Genomic DNA, 15,687 nt, shown 5'->3' with positions numbered 1-15,687 from the left:
TCATTGTCCTTTTGCTCAAGTTGTGTGGTTTGGAGTTTCTAATGCCATTCTTAAAAATGCTTCCCAATATTATAATATCCAAGAATGGATTTTATCATGGGCAAATAGAGATCATTTAGTGTGCAATGCTAGAAAGGAATTCCTTAATCTGGTTGTGATCACTTTGTGGCATATATGGAAGGGTAGATGTGTGAAAGTCTTTGATGGAAAAAATTTGCATCCTAGAACTATCATTCAACAAATATTTCATTTTTGTCAGTATCATAATATTTGCATACATTCTAGTCCTAGTAGTATTCATCAAGATTCTAGATTAACTATTACTAGGCATTGGCACCCTCCCCATTTTAATTGGATTAAAATAAATGTTGATGCTTCTATTCTTCCTGCAACTAATACTTCTGGTGTGTCTCTTGTGGTTCGAAATCGTACAAGATCTTTTGTGGAAGTCGTGGCCTTCACATTGAAGGCAAGAGATGTGGATTAGGCCGAAACTCTTGTTGTGTTCCATGTTGCTACTTGGATTGCTGAAAAGAGTCTCAATAAGATAATCATAGAAGGGGACAATAAATATATGGTGGAAACTTTGAGGAAAGGTCATATGGAAGGTGTTCGATCGGATGATAAATATTTGTTGCTTGAATGTTTGAGTGTTATTGGTGGGTTATCATAAATTCAGGTTCAATATTATCCAAGACAGTGCAATAAGGCTGTTGATGCCTTAGCAAAATATGCTAGAATTCACTGTAATGGACAATGGGTATTTGCTCCCCCTAAAGTCATAACTTCTTCCCTTCTACATGATAAGTATGATATGCATTTGGACAATTGGGAATGTTTCAGTTAGGTATGAGTTTGTTAGTCGTCTAATGGAGGGTGTATCTTTGTTTGGTTAGTTTTGACAAACTTTTTCTTTTTCAGTTTTTTAGTTTTTAGATTGTATTAATAGCTGGTCCGGTTTGTTGTCTTCTGTATTTGTACCTTGTATTTTGTGAATGTTTCTCTGTTTTTCTTTGTTTTCAATAAAATTTACGTTTCTTCAAAAAAAAAAAAGGAGCACAAACAAATTAATGATATAGATCAAACATTAAGAACTCTACTAGACAAAAATAGATTAAGAACTAATTTAGTTTTCATTTTACACAATCCTTAGAATCTCCGGCCTTCGTTAAGGGAAATACAAGAAAACATAGAACCAGAGAAAAAATTAGGAAAAGATAGAGACATAGGAAAAATAAAAGCGAGAGATGGAAGAGTTCATGTGATCTAATACGTGTCTTGAACTTTTGTACGACTCATATAGCCACGTCAGATGGGCGGAGAGTAGGCGCTCATCGGGGAGCAGAAAAGCACTTCCGTTTCTCATGGTAATGTATTTTTTTTTTATTTAAAAAAAAAAAGAGAAATCCCTAAACACCTCTTATTACTTTTAACCTAGTTACAGGTAATGACCAAAGTGAAATATCCCTTCTGAAAGCATATCAATTTCAGAGACGGACCCAGGACTGATATGCTCTTAATGAAATTCTAAATCTTGTGGGGCCTATAAACCCCACAAGCACCTTCTCTCTCCGTCCCCGATCAGTTTCAAAATAATAATAAAATCCGACAATCATCAATTTATTGATTTTAACCTAGTTATGGAATAACCCTTCTGAAAGTCTATCGTTTCAAAATAAAAATAATAAAAAAGAAGATGATGTTAGGTTTGAAATTTCAATAAATCAGGCTTATGGGTAATGATCTGCAAAACCCAGACCTGGAACTCCGTCATCTCCGCATGAAATTATGGAATCAATTATGTTTAATCGAAAAACTTCGCATAGTCAGTATAAAATGTTTTGCTTCAAATTGATATGGTTGAAAGCTCAAATAACATGTATATTTTTGAAAGCCGAGTAGTAAATGATTTAATTTACTAACTTAGATAATTTTGTGCACAACCTATTTGATTGTTTATTTAAATAAAAGATACACACATCGCTATTGATCTCATTTTAATTAATTGATATATATATATATCATCCAGTATTTTGAACTTTAAATTACTCAACTTGTAATAAATTAAAATTAATTTGTAGCAAATTGCTGAAAATTTAATGGGAAAACCAAATTGTATATATGTAGAAGATATGTAAGTACTTACTAGCTCGGAACAATTAATTCATCTTATAGAAGGCCTCCAACAATCCACCAAATATTTTCACCAAATCATCTATATTGAGATGTCCATAGTTAAAAAAAAGTCTTTTGGTATGCACTTATTCTCCCAATTTAAGCCATAATTATCTTGTATTTTGGTTCTCTTAACTCTCTTGTAAAAATTCTTGTAAACCTTTTTTCTTTTTGAAATGAGAGATCGAATTCATTTAACTTAAACACGTGTTATAATTCTGAGGAATGCAACCCATTTTTGTCAACGATGATAATGTTTGCAAGAAAATTGAACATATATTTAGCTAGATTTTGTTAGTGTCATCTTCGATAGTTATTTTTGGTTTTCATCGCCTGGTTGGCAAGTTTGTCTGTTGCTTGTTTTCCTTCACGGTAGGCATGTCCTATCTTCGTCATGGGTATTTGACGTTTGAGTTCGTTGATTTCTTTCGGTAGACTCTATAAGTATCAGGACCGGTAGTTTTCTTGTTATTGTTGTAGTTGTATCACTGCATTTGAATCCACTTCAAACCATACGTTGGGGTATCGTGATTCTTGTTGCTAGTAATAAGCCCCATGTTTCGGCCGTTGTTGGTGTTGTGTTGGCTAGTGGTGCCGGCATTGCGAGTGGCAGTCTTCCCGTGCTGTTCTCCCGGACATCCTTTTGCGGTAAAAAAAGAATTCCGTCTTTTTCAAAAACCTCCCTCTCTTAAATAACGTTACGAGCCAAAATAACCACGCGCAAACAACATTTCGGTGTTAAGACTCTCGACTTCCCCACATTAATGATTCACACCGACTCTCCATTTATATTCAGACACAGAGACAAGGGAAATGAGAAATTCTCTGTAATAATTTGAAAAACATCTCATTTTCTCTTATACTGAATCACTGTCACTTAGAGATTTGCACGAAAATTAGTCAACTTTCTCATTCTCAAGGTTTGATCTCTATCTTCTTCTTCGATCAATCGAGTTGGTTTTTTTCATTTCATTTCATTTCATTTCTAGGGTTTCTTCTCAATTTTGGTAATTTTAAAGTGAATTTGGTAGTTTTATTTCTTGGGTTTCTGGAATTGGGAATTTTCAAGTACGATTAGTTCTGAATTTTCTAGGGTTTGTTCTTTAGTTTGGTAATTTCAAGTGATTTTGGTACTTTCATTTCTAGGGTTTTCTTGATTTTTTGGGAATTTTCAAGTACGATTCAGGTTTTCATTTCTAGGGTTTTATTTAAATTCTGCAATCTGTATGTTTTGGTTTTAAAGGTTGGATTTTTATTACAGTATGGATACTCGCGATCCGAGGAGGACACTGAGGGGTCATGCTAAGGAGGCTAGGAGAAGGAAAAGTGTCTTACAAATTGATCTTAATGATACACCTCCCGCTGAAATTAGGGCAGCTGCTGCTTTGGTTGAGTGTAGCCAACAAGGAGGAGGTGGAGGAGGAGGAGGAGGAGGAGGAAGAGAACGGATTCCGCTGCAACCACCACCTTTGACAATTGATCTTGAAGCTATTGATGATGAAGTTGTCATTTCATCTCCAAGGAGCTTTGCTGAAGTGTGATGTGTTTGAACTTTGTGCTTTTTCTTTTACTTTTATATTTTGGTTTTGGGGTTTTTTAATTTTGACTAATTGTCTAGTATGGTTTGTTTGTTGTCAGGCGAAAAGAAACAAGGCATTTAGGAACCTGGAAATTTTAATTACTGCCGAGAGACCAGCACCTCCACCCCCACCCCGTGAAAGTAAGCATTGTTTGTCACTGTGTTGTATAAGTAGCTCATATTGAATATTAGGCTATCACTTCTTGATTGTTGATTTGACAACAGGGCCTTGATGTTTGTTCGTGCTTGCCTTTGTAAAGTTCATATTAGGAAAGGCTTAGTATCCCAAATCTGCTTTTTCGTGTTGATGATTCTCCAACATTCCGGCCTTTCTACTTGTCACGGATGTAAAAAATGGTTTCGCCTTTAGACCAACCAAACACTTCACGTTTGATATGACTGCCTGCCTGTTTAAGAATAACAGATACTCAAGAAGGCATGACTTGCATAAGAGATAATCAAATTTCATTATCTATTAAGGATCTTCGTAAAGCATGTGTCTCAGCTATGTTCTTTTTAAGAACATGTGTCTCCATTTCTTTCTTTATAATTACCTAGGCGAATGATTTGGTTGATAAATTTGGTCATTTTATTTTAGAGATTGCACAAATAGAATCATATGCAACTGAATTTGCACATTAACAAGTAAAAAAAGCCTACCTAGCTACCTCTGTCATGACTACCCATACAGCATCAAGTGGAGAAATAAAGTATAGCAGTTAGAGCAGAGGCAATGTGTTAAGACACTCCACATAGATGTAAGGAGTCATTCACCAGAAACTAGTTGTGTGCAAGAATAACAATCGATAGAAACCCTAGATAGAAATTAACCAACTGAAACTCTTCGTTGTTTAGTGGATAAATTAAATTAACAGTTTAACCAAGACAGTTAGTTTGTAGGTGTATTTATTAACTTGCTTGTGTAGAGAATGAGCCCGAATTAAGGCGTACGGTAATATTTGTGATGTTGTCCATCTAATGTATAGAGGTCTTATCATATTATGCTTCCATGTTGTGTGAGTAGTCATAGATATTAATTGGATGAAGCATAGGGGGAAGATGCAACCTTAGACGGTCAAGTATTATCATGTTACTTATGCGACTTAATTAGGGTTCCCATTTTTCTTTGCTGATCTTATATTGCTTTTATGTTGATCACTGTGTATTTCTGTGATAGTTTTTTTTTTAATGTATTTCTTACTGTTTAGGTCGAATAGACGGAACTGGGTCGACTCTGAATAGCAGCTACAACATGCGCAAAAGACCTGCAGCAAGCAATGCAGTTATTAATTGTGATCATTACATAAACCTGGATGGAAGAAGCAGTTCCAAGGTAATGCAGTATTTTTATATCTTCATATGAAGTATATTTAATTAGTTTTTTTCCTCCTTCAGTTGCCTGTGAATTGGTCATGCTTTCACTCTTCGTCTTTCATTGACTCCCGATGAGGTTAACATCTCGCCATGTATCTGTTTTACAAGTCCAGTGCCAGTCTATATGACTCAGTTATGCTTTGTACATTGTCGTTAACCTATTGCGGTGCATTAATTTCTGGCCACTTATTTGATCGTATGGATCCTTAAATTTGATTCCCCTGGATTTTCCTTCGGTGGTTTCTTCATTATTAACTGACCTTTTTCAAAATGACCTTTATTATTAGAAGTAGTGGTTCAGTGTTCGTTCCCAATGTTAACCATTGGTTGCATACATTCCTGGAGTACATATGATTGCTATAAATTTCTGGCCACTTATTTGTTTCCTTTGTACGGGTGTGACCTCATTAGGAATATAAAAAAGAATGTCACGTTATATGGTAAGGTTCTTAGGATTCTTGGCATATTAAAATGACAAATATATACATATATTACATGAAATCATAGTATAATAGTCTACTTCGGATATATTTTATTTGTCATCTTGTTTTTTTCCCCTTAAGTTATTTAATGACGACAAGATGCTACGTGTTCAATTTCCTGGAACTTTTTTGGTCAACTAACTTTAACAAGGCTGGGCGGCATCATACCATTTGCAAGCTATGGATGGTCGCCAATATTACTTCTAAACAAGGAGTAGTTTTTGTAAAACAGGTTTTGTTGATTTGGTTGGTGTGCTTTTCACCTGTTTGGCTCGAAATGTTCCAGTCTAAACGTATAAATACACGTATGCAGTAGTTCTCAGTGTTGGATCGTTTTGGTGTTGCACTGGTTCTTGCATCTCTTACATTCATTTTCCCAGGATCTGTTTTTTTTTAAGTTTTTTGTCTTCCTTCCTCCATTTTCTCTTACCTGGATGCAAATTTTTGTATTTGATACCATATGTCTCTCTAAAATATAGCTTAAAATTCCTTTGTGTTGGGCCCTTTTCTACTGGTAGTTGGTTGCTTTTGGAGGGGGTAGAACATCGAGGAAAACCACAAAGTATCGTGGCATGCAATGTTGTTGGAAACAGATCTAGTAGTTCATTTCATTTTTTTAACCTGTCTATATATACACCATAGAATGATATACATGGTTGAGTGCACATTAATGTGGAAAAGAAAAAGAAAAAAAAAGAACTGACTCAAAACATCTCATCTTGCAGAAAAAGTGTGCTGTGAAGCCTGCGGTAACACCCCAGGCTGCGCCACCAAAACCACCGGCAAAGGAGCCTGCATTCAGTTGTCCAGTTTGCATGAGTTCACTTGTGGAGGCGACATCAACAAAGTGTGGCCACATTTTCTGCAAACAGTGCATCAAGTCCGCCTTATCAGCTCAGAATAAGTGTCCAACATGCAGAAAAAAGCTCACGATGAAAGATACTATCAGGGTCTACCTTCCTGCCACTGAAATGAGCTGAGTCTAGTCATGCATACTATGTGAGTCACTTTCTTTCTTATTCGGAAGACAAAAGGAGGTTTTTTAGTTATGGTATTTACTTTTGCATGGAAAACCTCAGTTTCACTCATTTGTGCAACCCCATGTTATCATTACATTCCTGTATAGCTTCCCTTGGAACCCATGTGAAAAAAAATCTGAGGGATATTTGTTGTCTGTGTGTGAGAATGTTCTCATTTTGTTGTGCCATCCTAAATAGATTCGAACAGTTTTAAATATTTAACCCTATTGGTAGTCGAAATTTTAAGTTCCATTTTACAATTTAAATTTCAATCTTATTGATGGGGTTAGTATTTTTAGAACCACATACCATTCGCTGCATGTTACACCCTAACTGTCCTCGGAAACGAAAGGAGAATTAGTCCTTGGATTATATCCCCATAGACCTCAGGTGTGATTTGTGAAGAATGTGCAAGACTAGGTTCGGTGATTAGACAAAACCTTAGAGTGAAAGTTTTCCATGTAGGCTAACTGGATTTGCTTTATCCTCAGATGTTCCCTTCTGGAATTCTGGTGAACTCTCTATTACCGTTCTGATTTGTTCAGTTTTTAGGTGGCTTCAACCGTTTGATGGGCGGCGATGTATCTGATTGTGGATGGAACAGCATTCCTGAAACAGGGCGAGGATAAGGTAATCTGTAGTGTGGCATATTTATGTATTAGATGAGTTTGTATCCTAATATAGACAGTTGATCTTTTAGTCAGTGCAGTGTTTTCTTTGTTGCAAGTTGTAACCTTTAGTTGATTAAAATCCTAACTCTCCTAGGATAGTAAAGGGTCAGTTTTTCTCTTCTTTCTTTGATTGTTTTTCTATGTTGGTACATGTAAGAGTAGTTGTAATGACAATTCTATTAATATTAATGCAACATCATAACAATTGATGGCATATAATTTGGTCCAAGATTGAGATTTTGTCGAAGCCCTATAAATTTGCTAGGCAGCTTTACACAAATTATTCATTCTTGTGAAATTAAGAAAGAGAGAAGAAGACACAAATAATAGAGTTCTAAATCTAAACAAGCAACCGCTAACCTTTCTCTTGAGCTCTGCTCCATCGTGACGTAGGATGGTCTTTGTGTTTCCAGATGCAGTTTGGTGTTCTTCCTAGCAATTCTAGCTCTACCACCTTCTTCCTAGCGATTCTAGCTCTACCTCCCCCAATTACTGTTCTCTAACAATCAATCATTGAATTACTAATTTTCTTCACCAAGTTCATCATCAATCATTGGATCACTAATTTTCTTCACCAAGTTCATCAGTTTATGCATTTACTCTACAATATTCATCACTAAAGAGATTAAAAGAAGAAAAAGTGCCAACATTTGCATTCATAGTTATCAAGAAAGTACCTGGCATAATCCGAACATTTTTTCCTTTCAAACAAACCAAAAGATAAGACTCACTATCAACAGGGACAACAGTTCACAGATCTAGCCCTCACCAAAAAAAAGAAATTAAAGATAGTATTAGATATAAACAATCCATAATTACCACCACTTTTCAACAACTAGACTCTAACACAAAGACACCGTCCGCGGCAAGAGGATTCATCGCAGCAACCCTATCAACAACAACATCGAGATAAAAAAGAATAGAAGCAAGCACCAAAAACGTCTATTTGCAAAAAAACTTGTTAACCATCTTTAAACTTTTTTGAAAGCCTAAGATTTTGGCTGTTCTTGATACTCCAAGGGAGACTCTTAATATTCCTCGCCATCGTAGCTCCAATTTTCTTCTTCCTCGTGTTGCCCGTTGTAATCACTCCCTGAAGATGCAAGAGAAACGCTACCTTCATCAGATGAAGCACTGCCATCACTATCTTCACTTTCATCAGTCTCATCCTGCAACTGCTCAGTATCATCATCAGTTGATTCTCCCTTTTGCATGGTCCTGGAAAAGATCTCCGGGTTGCCCTCTCATGATGATATCGTCTATAAAGCCTATCCTCATGATATGCCATCATTCTTTTCTTCTCTTGTACAACATCTGAATCTTCTTCACTTGTATCAACCTCATCAACATGATACTCAAAACTCTCATCAGACTGATATGAATCACTTTTCATGGCACTCCCACATCTCTTCCATCTCTTTCTCTCAGATCTCTCTTCAAACTTCCTCTGATCTCTTGCATGTCTCTTCCCTCACCAGGCAACAAGTTGTATGGCATGATCTTCCTTATCTTTCTGTCTGGACAACTCACGAACTCGACGACCCATCTCATACTACAAATCATTCTTCAACTTCTCTATCTCTTGATCACTCCAAGTTACTGCAATACTTTTGGCTAAATTGTAAGATGCAGAAGTGGGAGGGTTTATGGGAAGATTATCGCCATAATTAGCCATTTTTTACTTATCTCTCTCTAATCTTTTCTTCTTCTAGTTTAATCTCTTCTTTTTTTTTTGCAAATTTCTTTTTAACTCCTCTTATAGAGAGTCTAGTAAGGCCATTAATAGTCATTTATGGATCTTGGTTAAATGTCATGTCGCTTGGCTATTCACGCATTTTCAATGCCATGCGCATCCTCTTCAAAACCATCATTACTCTGTAAAACCCTATTTTTAAAATCTAATTCTAGACTCTTCATTAGCCTTTACACCATCTGGAACTGTCATTAACAGGTGTATTGGTAGGTTACCAAATATTGATGAGTCTCCTTGGGTTTTAGTTAAAACTTTTGGTTTTATGCAGATTCAGAGAAGGCAACACCTGTTGAGATGCACCATTGGTTATTATTGGGACACGTCATTCAGATGAGTTATATCTATAGCCAGCCAGGTTAACCTTGCCAAGCACCATGCCAGAAAAACTTTAGTCTTCCATACCCAAAGCCAGAAAATCACCATATCAGACAACCATGTTTCATTTACCATCAACATTATTTACCATCGATTAATGCTTTAATTACACTTGACAGGTTATGCCAACATTCTCGTATCAAATCCAGAAAAGACAAACCTGTTAAATGTTCAACAACTTCTTCTCTCATCATCCTTACGTATAGGATGTACGTAATGAGAAAAAAATTGGGTTGGATTATCGGGCAAGTTGTTGTTTTGTATTTATGTTACCAATCCCACATGAATATGAAGCTTCAATCATTTTCAGTATCTTTGAAAAGTGAGACAGGGGTGGACAAAACAACTGCAAAGGGTTTTATGTTTAAAAATACAAACAACAAAGCTATCATATTTTTCAAATCTTTTTTCCCCTGTGCATACCACAAACCATATTCATCTCTCAAAATAATTCACATTTTAAGTTCAGTCTTCAACAGAAGATAACATCCGTCCTTCTCTTCACATCATGATATTGTATCAGTATCATCAAATAAGTACCAAAGCTAGATTCTTTTGCATCCAGATATATATTTTATTTCACAACCTAGTTTCTCTTCCCAAAATCCATTTCTCCATATCCATCCTTTTTATAAGTTATATGGAGTCCTTAAGTTCTCAAGATAATACTCATTCTGCAAATTTAGACATTCAAAACCTCACATCTCAAATGGCTGAGAAGTCAACTCTACTACCCTCTACTCTTTCTAAACCAGTCTTCATGATAAAACTGTCATCTTAGCTGAATCTGATAACAACTGGAAATGGTGTGTGTGGGGTATGTCTGTAGTGAAACTCTTGTTCCCACCTCTTCTATTCGTCATCGTATCTATAATCAATGGCCATTAGCTCAAACACCCACTTTTACTACCTTCAGTGGTTTAAAAAACAAAGTTATTATAAGGTTTCTAGCAGAGAATGATTTCAACAAAGTAAATGAGAATCGTCATTGGTTCGCATATGGTTACTTAATGGTTCTTAGAGTTGTCCCTCCAACATGATGGCCAACAAATTATCAAGTTTCTTTTGCAGAAGAATTCATGTGGTTGATCCTATGCAATATCCCAAAGGAATGCACTGAATTTGAAGATATACAAAAGCTCACTTTCAAATCAGGTGAATTAATTGAAGCAAAAGAACCTTATGGAAATCATCACTTGAAGAAGAATGTTAGAGTTTGTGTCAGGGTCTCAGTTCAAAAGGCTTTACCTGCTGGTATTCCCCTCTTTACTAGCGGAAGAACTCAACCTTTTCTCATCGAGTGCAGATACTTTAAAGTTCTGTGTTACTTCTGTACTTTCTGTCGTGTCATTGATCACAAAGACGTTGATTTACCAGCTTGGAGAACTAGACAAAAATCTATGAAAGAAGCAGCCTAATCTAGCATCAGATATTCTCTTCTAGCTATCTCTAGACTCATGATGCCGCCAAAGTCAGTTATTCAATGTCATGCTTCTAGTTCTAATATAGTGGTGAATGATATTATCATGTCTACAAGTGATATTGTTCTAGATACCCAAGATGAGACCCTTGATGATCATCCTAGTGATAAAGGAAAAGCTAAAGATACTACTCAAAATGCTGAAAATATTGTTCAAAAAGGTTTGAAAAGTAATCTCCAAATGGGCCATTTTGTTAATCGATCAACTTCCTTAAAAATCTTAGATGTTGGTCTAATTCAACAAAGCTCAACTCAGTTAAACAATTTTTTGCCAGTCATCTTCAACCAAGTTACAACTCAGAACGTGACAGTTGATGCATCAATTCCTAATCTCAAGTCATCAAATCGGGGTCCGATTCGAACTAAGGTTTAAAACTGCGGCTGCTCCGACTAAAAATCCTGCTATTACTAGAGAAGAAGTTATTTTCTCAGCTGCTGAGCATGATACTCTGTCAAATCTCAAAAGGAAGATTAACCCAAGATAGGATTTGAGGAAACGTATTAGAGCTAGATCTTCTACTTTAGCTAGTATTGTGGTTATCCCTGAACAAAGTGATGTTTCTGAACCTGATTATTCAAAGTTATGCCCTCCTAATACCAAACTGGGTGATCTCCCTACTATCAGTTTGTCTAATTGTACCCTCAATACCCATTCCTTGGTTGACCCTTATGGTAATTACAATGTATCTGCTGATGATTCCCCAAGCAACAATGGTGTCTGTAATAATTCTTTTCATGCGACTGCTACTCTGAGTCTCAATTCTACCCAAGATGCTTCTTAAATTGGTGGTTCTAATGATTCTCAGCTTGGTGGTGGGTCTGATTTTACCAATCAGGTAAATTCTAATCCTTCACCTCCTTTGAATGATCCGCTCAATGCTGTTATTCCTATGAATTCTTTCCATGTGAACAATGCTAACATGCTGTGTTCGAATGTTAGAGGGTTTGGTAAAAAAAACTTCTAATAAGGAACTTGACCTCCTCTGTAGAAATATCAACCCTGATATTATCTTTCTATCTGAAACTAAAATGGATAAAGATTTGGATGCTAGAAGACTGAAAAATATAGGTTTTCCGCGTACCTTCAATGTTCCAATTATTAGAAGGAGTGGTGGGTTAGTGATGTCCTGGAAAAAAGAGGTTAATCTCAATGTTTTATCTTCAAGCTCGAGGGGTATCTATGTCACAACCAATGATATTATCCATTCCAAACTCTGTCATATCCACTTTATTTATGGTGAACCTAATAGTAGTTTAAGACAAGCCTTCTGGGATAACCAATGCCAGTTACCATCTACACAACCTAATGAACCCGTCTTCTTTGTAGGAGATTTTAGTGCCCTTTTAGGTACTGAGGATAAGAATGGTGGCTTAGAATTAGAAGACTATGATGTTTTGAACCTTATGAACTCTTGCAATACTCTTAATTTACATGATCCTGGTTTTTCTGGTCCTAGATTTACTTGGTCTAATATGCAACAGGGTAGTGACCTTATTCTTGAAAAATTGGATAAATGTATAATTAATCAAACTGTTGAACATTTATTTCCTAAACATCGTGTTAATAACTTGCGCAGAGATTCTTCTGACCATTGTCCCATGCATTTTGATTTTAACTATGATGATATCAGCATGCCTAAACCTTTTCATTTCATGGACATGTGGATTGAAGACCCTGCTTATAGAGACATTATAGCTAATTCTTGGTCTGTTAATATGGTGGGATCATCTGCCTTTAAATTGAAAGTTAAACTACTTAGTACTAAGAAAGGTCTTCGTGATTGGAATAAGTCCTCTTTCGGTAACATTCAGACCAATATTAAAACCACTAGGGGGACTTAGTAGATATTCAAACTTCTAACCCAATTGACTCTAGTTTCATATCTAGACTTAGATCCAAATTGGAGTACTTGTGTAACTTCGATGAGTTATACTGGAAGGATAAATCGAGAGAAGTGTGGCTTATGGAAGAAGATATAAAATCTCCCTATTTCCATAGAGTCACTCTTTTCAGAAGAAAAACAAATGCCATCAGTTGGATAAAGAACAATTCTGGAACTATTCCCACTGATAGAGATATTATTGCTACTTTTTTTGTATACTATTTCAAAACCTTATATTCTTCCCATCCCCAAAAATTTCGGGATGGTATCCTCCAACATCTTCCTGTGAAATTCTATGATGAGGATAACTCCCATCTAAACTCTCCCCTCTCCACAGAGGAAATTAAAATGTTGTTTTTCAAATGGGAGGGAAAAAAGCCCCTGGACCTGATGGTTTTACGAGGTTTTTTTACCAGAAACATTGAGATATTGTTGGTGAGGCTGTTGTTGACATGACCCAAACTTGTTTTCGTACTGGGCATATTGCTAAATTTTTCAACCATACCATTATAGCTCTTATTCCTAAGGTTCCTCTAGCTGAGCTAGTATCCCAATTTAGATTTATTGGTCTTTGTAACTTCATTTACAATATTTTATCTAAGACTCTAGCTAATAAACTCAAACCTGTTATGAACAACTTTATTTCTCAAAACCAAAGTGCTTTTGTTCCCAAGAAGTATCTCTGATAATATCCTTCTTGATAATGAGGCTATTTATGTTATAAATCATCATAAGAGTTCTGATGGTATTGCAGCTATAAAACTTGACATGTCTAAAACTTATGTTAAGATTGAATGGCCTTTTCTTGAAAAGCTTTTACAAAAAATGGGTGTATCTGACCATTGGTTAAACTTATAAATTAATGCTTATCTTCTGTTTCTTATTATGTTCGTCTGAATGGTAGTCTTACTGGTCTTATAAAACCTGAGAGAGGTCTGAGACAAAGAGACCCTCTCTCTCTTTACTTGTATATCATATGCTATGAGGCATTGTCTGCCTATATTGATGCTCTTTCTAGGAGAGGCCTAGGCATTAAAGTATGTAAAGATGCCCCCTATACTCACCTCATGTTTGTTGATGATTCTCTGTTGTTCTCTAAAGCCACTATAAAAGATTTTGAAACAATTAAGGATTATTTCCAAAAGTACTGCTTAGCCTCTGGTTAGTAGATTAATTTTGATAAGTCTGATATCATGTTTAGTAAAAAAAAAATCCGGAATCTTTAAAATGTCGTTTGTCTAACATTCTTGATATTCATACTAGAGACTTAGGCAAAAAATTCTTGGGAACTCCTACTGTTTTTTAATCCTCTAAAATTCAAACTCATATGAGTATCTTACAGGATTTCGATGCTAAAATCTCTATATGGTTTCATAAACTTTTATCTCGGGTTGCTAGATCCACTTTAATAAAACATGTTGGCCAGCCTATCCAGGTCTATCATATGGGTGCCTTTTTTATCCCTAAATATCTTTGTGGGAAAATTGATTATCACTAATGTAAGTTCTGGTGGGGAGAAATCCTAGACTCTAAGGATAGAAAATTGCATCTTCTATGGTGGGATATTCTCTCCTCCCCTAAGTCTGAGGGGGGTTTAGGGTTTAGGAAGGCTGAGTTAAACAATTTGGCTATGCTTGCTAGAAATGTTTGGAAAATATTGAAAATCTTGACTGTCTTTTAGCTCATATTCTTAAAGCTAAGTACTTCCCTAGTATTGATTTTTTGAATGCTAAGTGTCCTGCTACCTATTATTGGACCTGGAAATGCTACATGCTATCAAATAAATCATTACACCTTTTATTTCCCGGATTGTTGGAAATGGTCATTTTATATACCCTTGGTGTAATAAATGGATTCTAACTTTAGGATCTGTCACACCCAACCCCCTGGTCCCTCCTGACCGTAGCATTAAAGTTTCTTATTTTGTTAATTACCTATAGGTCTCGGGATATTAGTAGATTCAATACCCACTTTGATGATGCCTTTGTTAAGAAGATCATCACCATTCCCTTAAGTCAGTTGTGCACTCCTGATAGGAGGGCACAAAGAATGACAAATTTACCTCTAAATCTGCCTACATGGGAATTAGAGGATTTAGGTCCTCCCCTTGTAGTAATCTTTGGAAGCATATTTGGAAACTTAGAGTTCCCCATAAAATAAAGATTTTTATTCGGAAAGCTGCTAAGAATGCAATACCTACTAGGATTGTTCTCAATATTAGAATGCCTATGAATGTCGTTGACTATACTATATGTTGTCACCCTAATGAATCTGTTATCATGCTTTGGTTTTATGTCCTTTTGCTAGTCGTGTTTGGTTTCTCTCTTCTCTATGTGTTAATACTCATGCCTTTAGTAATAAAACTTTCAGTGACTGGTTGATATTCTGGTTAATTGATCCTGGTTCTGAGTTTCCTGATGACTCCCAATGTTTGTTTGTTACTATCCTTTGATCTCTTTGGAGTAGCAGAAACAATTTAGTTTTTCAAAACACTAAGGAATCCCGTTTAACAATTCTGAATAGAGCTAGAGCCATGCTTCTGACTAGGAAACTTAAGCTTAACATTAACACCTCTATTTCTATTGGTCTGTTGGGATGCCTCCTCCTCTTGGTTGGATAAAATTTGATATTGATGGTGTCTTTGATGATATCTCTTTAGACAATGGAGCAGGCTATGTGATGAGAGACTTAACAAGTAAAGTTTTTTTTTGTGTTGCTGTGGTTTTTGAAGTCCAGTCTGCTGTTAAAGCTGAAGTTAGGGAATTTGGGCAGTGTTAAAGAAAACAGTGGAGCAAAAACTTACTCATATCATTATTGAAAGTGATGCTCAGGATCTTATCAAACTTTTCTCCTCTGGGTAGTTTGATGGTGATAGTAGGACATATGTTATTTTTAA

The 15,687-nt window shown here is 35.9% G+C and overlaps 1 protein-coding gene across 2 annotated transcripts; it reads left to right on the top strand.

Moving 5' to 3' along the window:
* Positions 1 to 2,893: 2,893 nt before the first annotated feature.
* LOC113296737 (E3 ubiquitin-protein ligase COP1-like) lies at positions 2,894 to 7,525 on the top strand. Of its 2 annotated transcripts, none has more exons than XM_026545064.1 (6): positions 2,894 to 3,095; positions 3,437 to 3,710; positions 3,814 to 3,895; positions 4,963 to 5,087; positions 6,336 to 6,609; positions 7,182 to 7,525. In XM_026545064.1, the coding sequence occupies exons 2-5, from the start codon at positions 3,438 to 3,440 to the stop codon at positions 6,588 to 6,590; spliced, it is 735 nt and encodes a 244-aa protein (XP_026400849.1). In that variant the 5' UTR covers positions 2,894 to 3,095; position 3,437; the 3' UTR covers positions 6,591 to 6,609; positions 7,182 to 7,525. The 2 variants fall into 2 exon arrangements, with proteins under 2 accessions (XP_026400849.1, XP_026400850.1); XM_026545065.1 differs by having other exon boundaries at positions 7,175 to 7,525.
* Positions 7,526 to 15,687: the final 8,162 nt, after the last annotated feature.

This window comes from Papaver somniferum, chromosome 7 (assembly GCF_003573695.1).
Source record: "Papaver somniferum cultivar HN1 chromosome 7, ASM357369v1, whole genome shotgun sequence".
Lineage (NCBI taxonomy): Eukaryota > Viridiplantae > Streptophyta > Magnoliopsida > Ranunculales > Papaveraceae > Papaver > Papaver somniferum.
Note: the sequence above shows the minus strand (reverse complement) of the source record. Positions and strands in the feature narration are given on the sequence as shown.

What these genes read in the sequence shown, in the direction of transcription:
- LOC113296737 (XM_026545064.1), top strand. Translation starts at nt 3,438, where the DNA reads ATGGATACTCGCGATCCGAGGAGGACACTGAGGGGTCATGCTAAGGAG. An exon ending in CTCCAAGGAGCTTTGCTGAA is followed by an intron (nt 3,711 to 3,813) that starts GTGTGATGTGTT and finishes GTTTGTTGTCAG; the next exon opens with GCGAAAAGAAACAAGGCATT. An exon ending in TCCACCCCCACCCCGTGAAA is followed by an intron (nt 3,896 to 4,962) that starts GTAAGCATTGTT and finishes CTTACTGTTTAG; the next exon opens with GTCGAATAGACGGAACTGGG.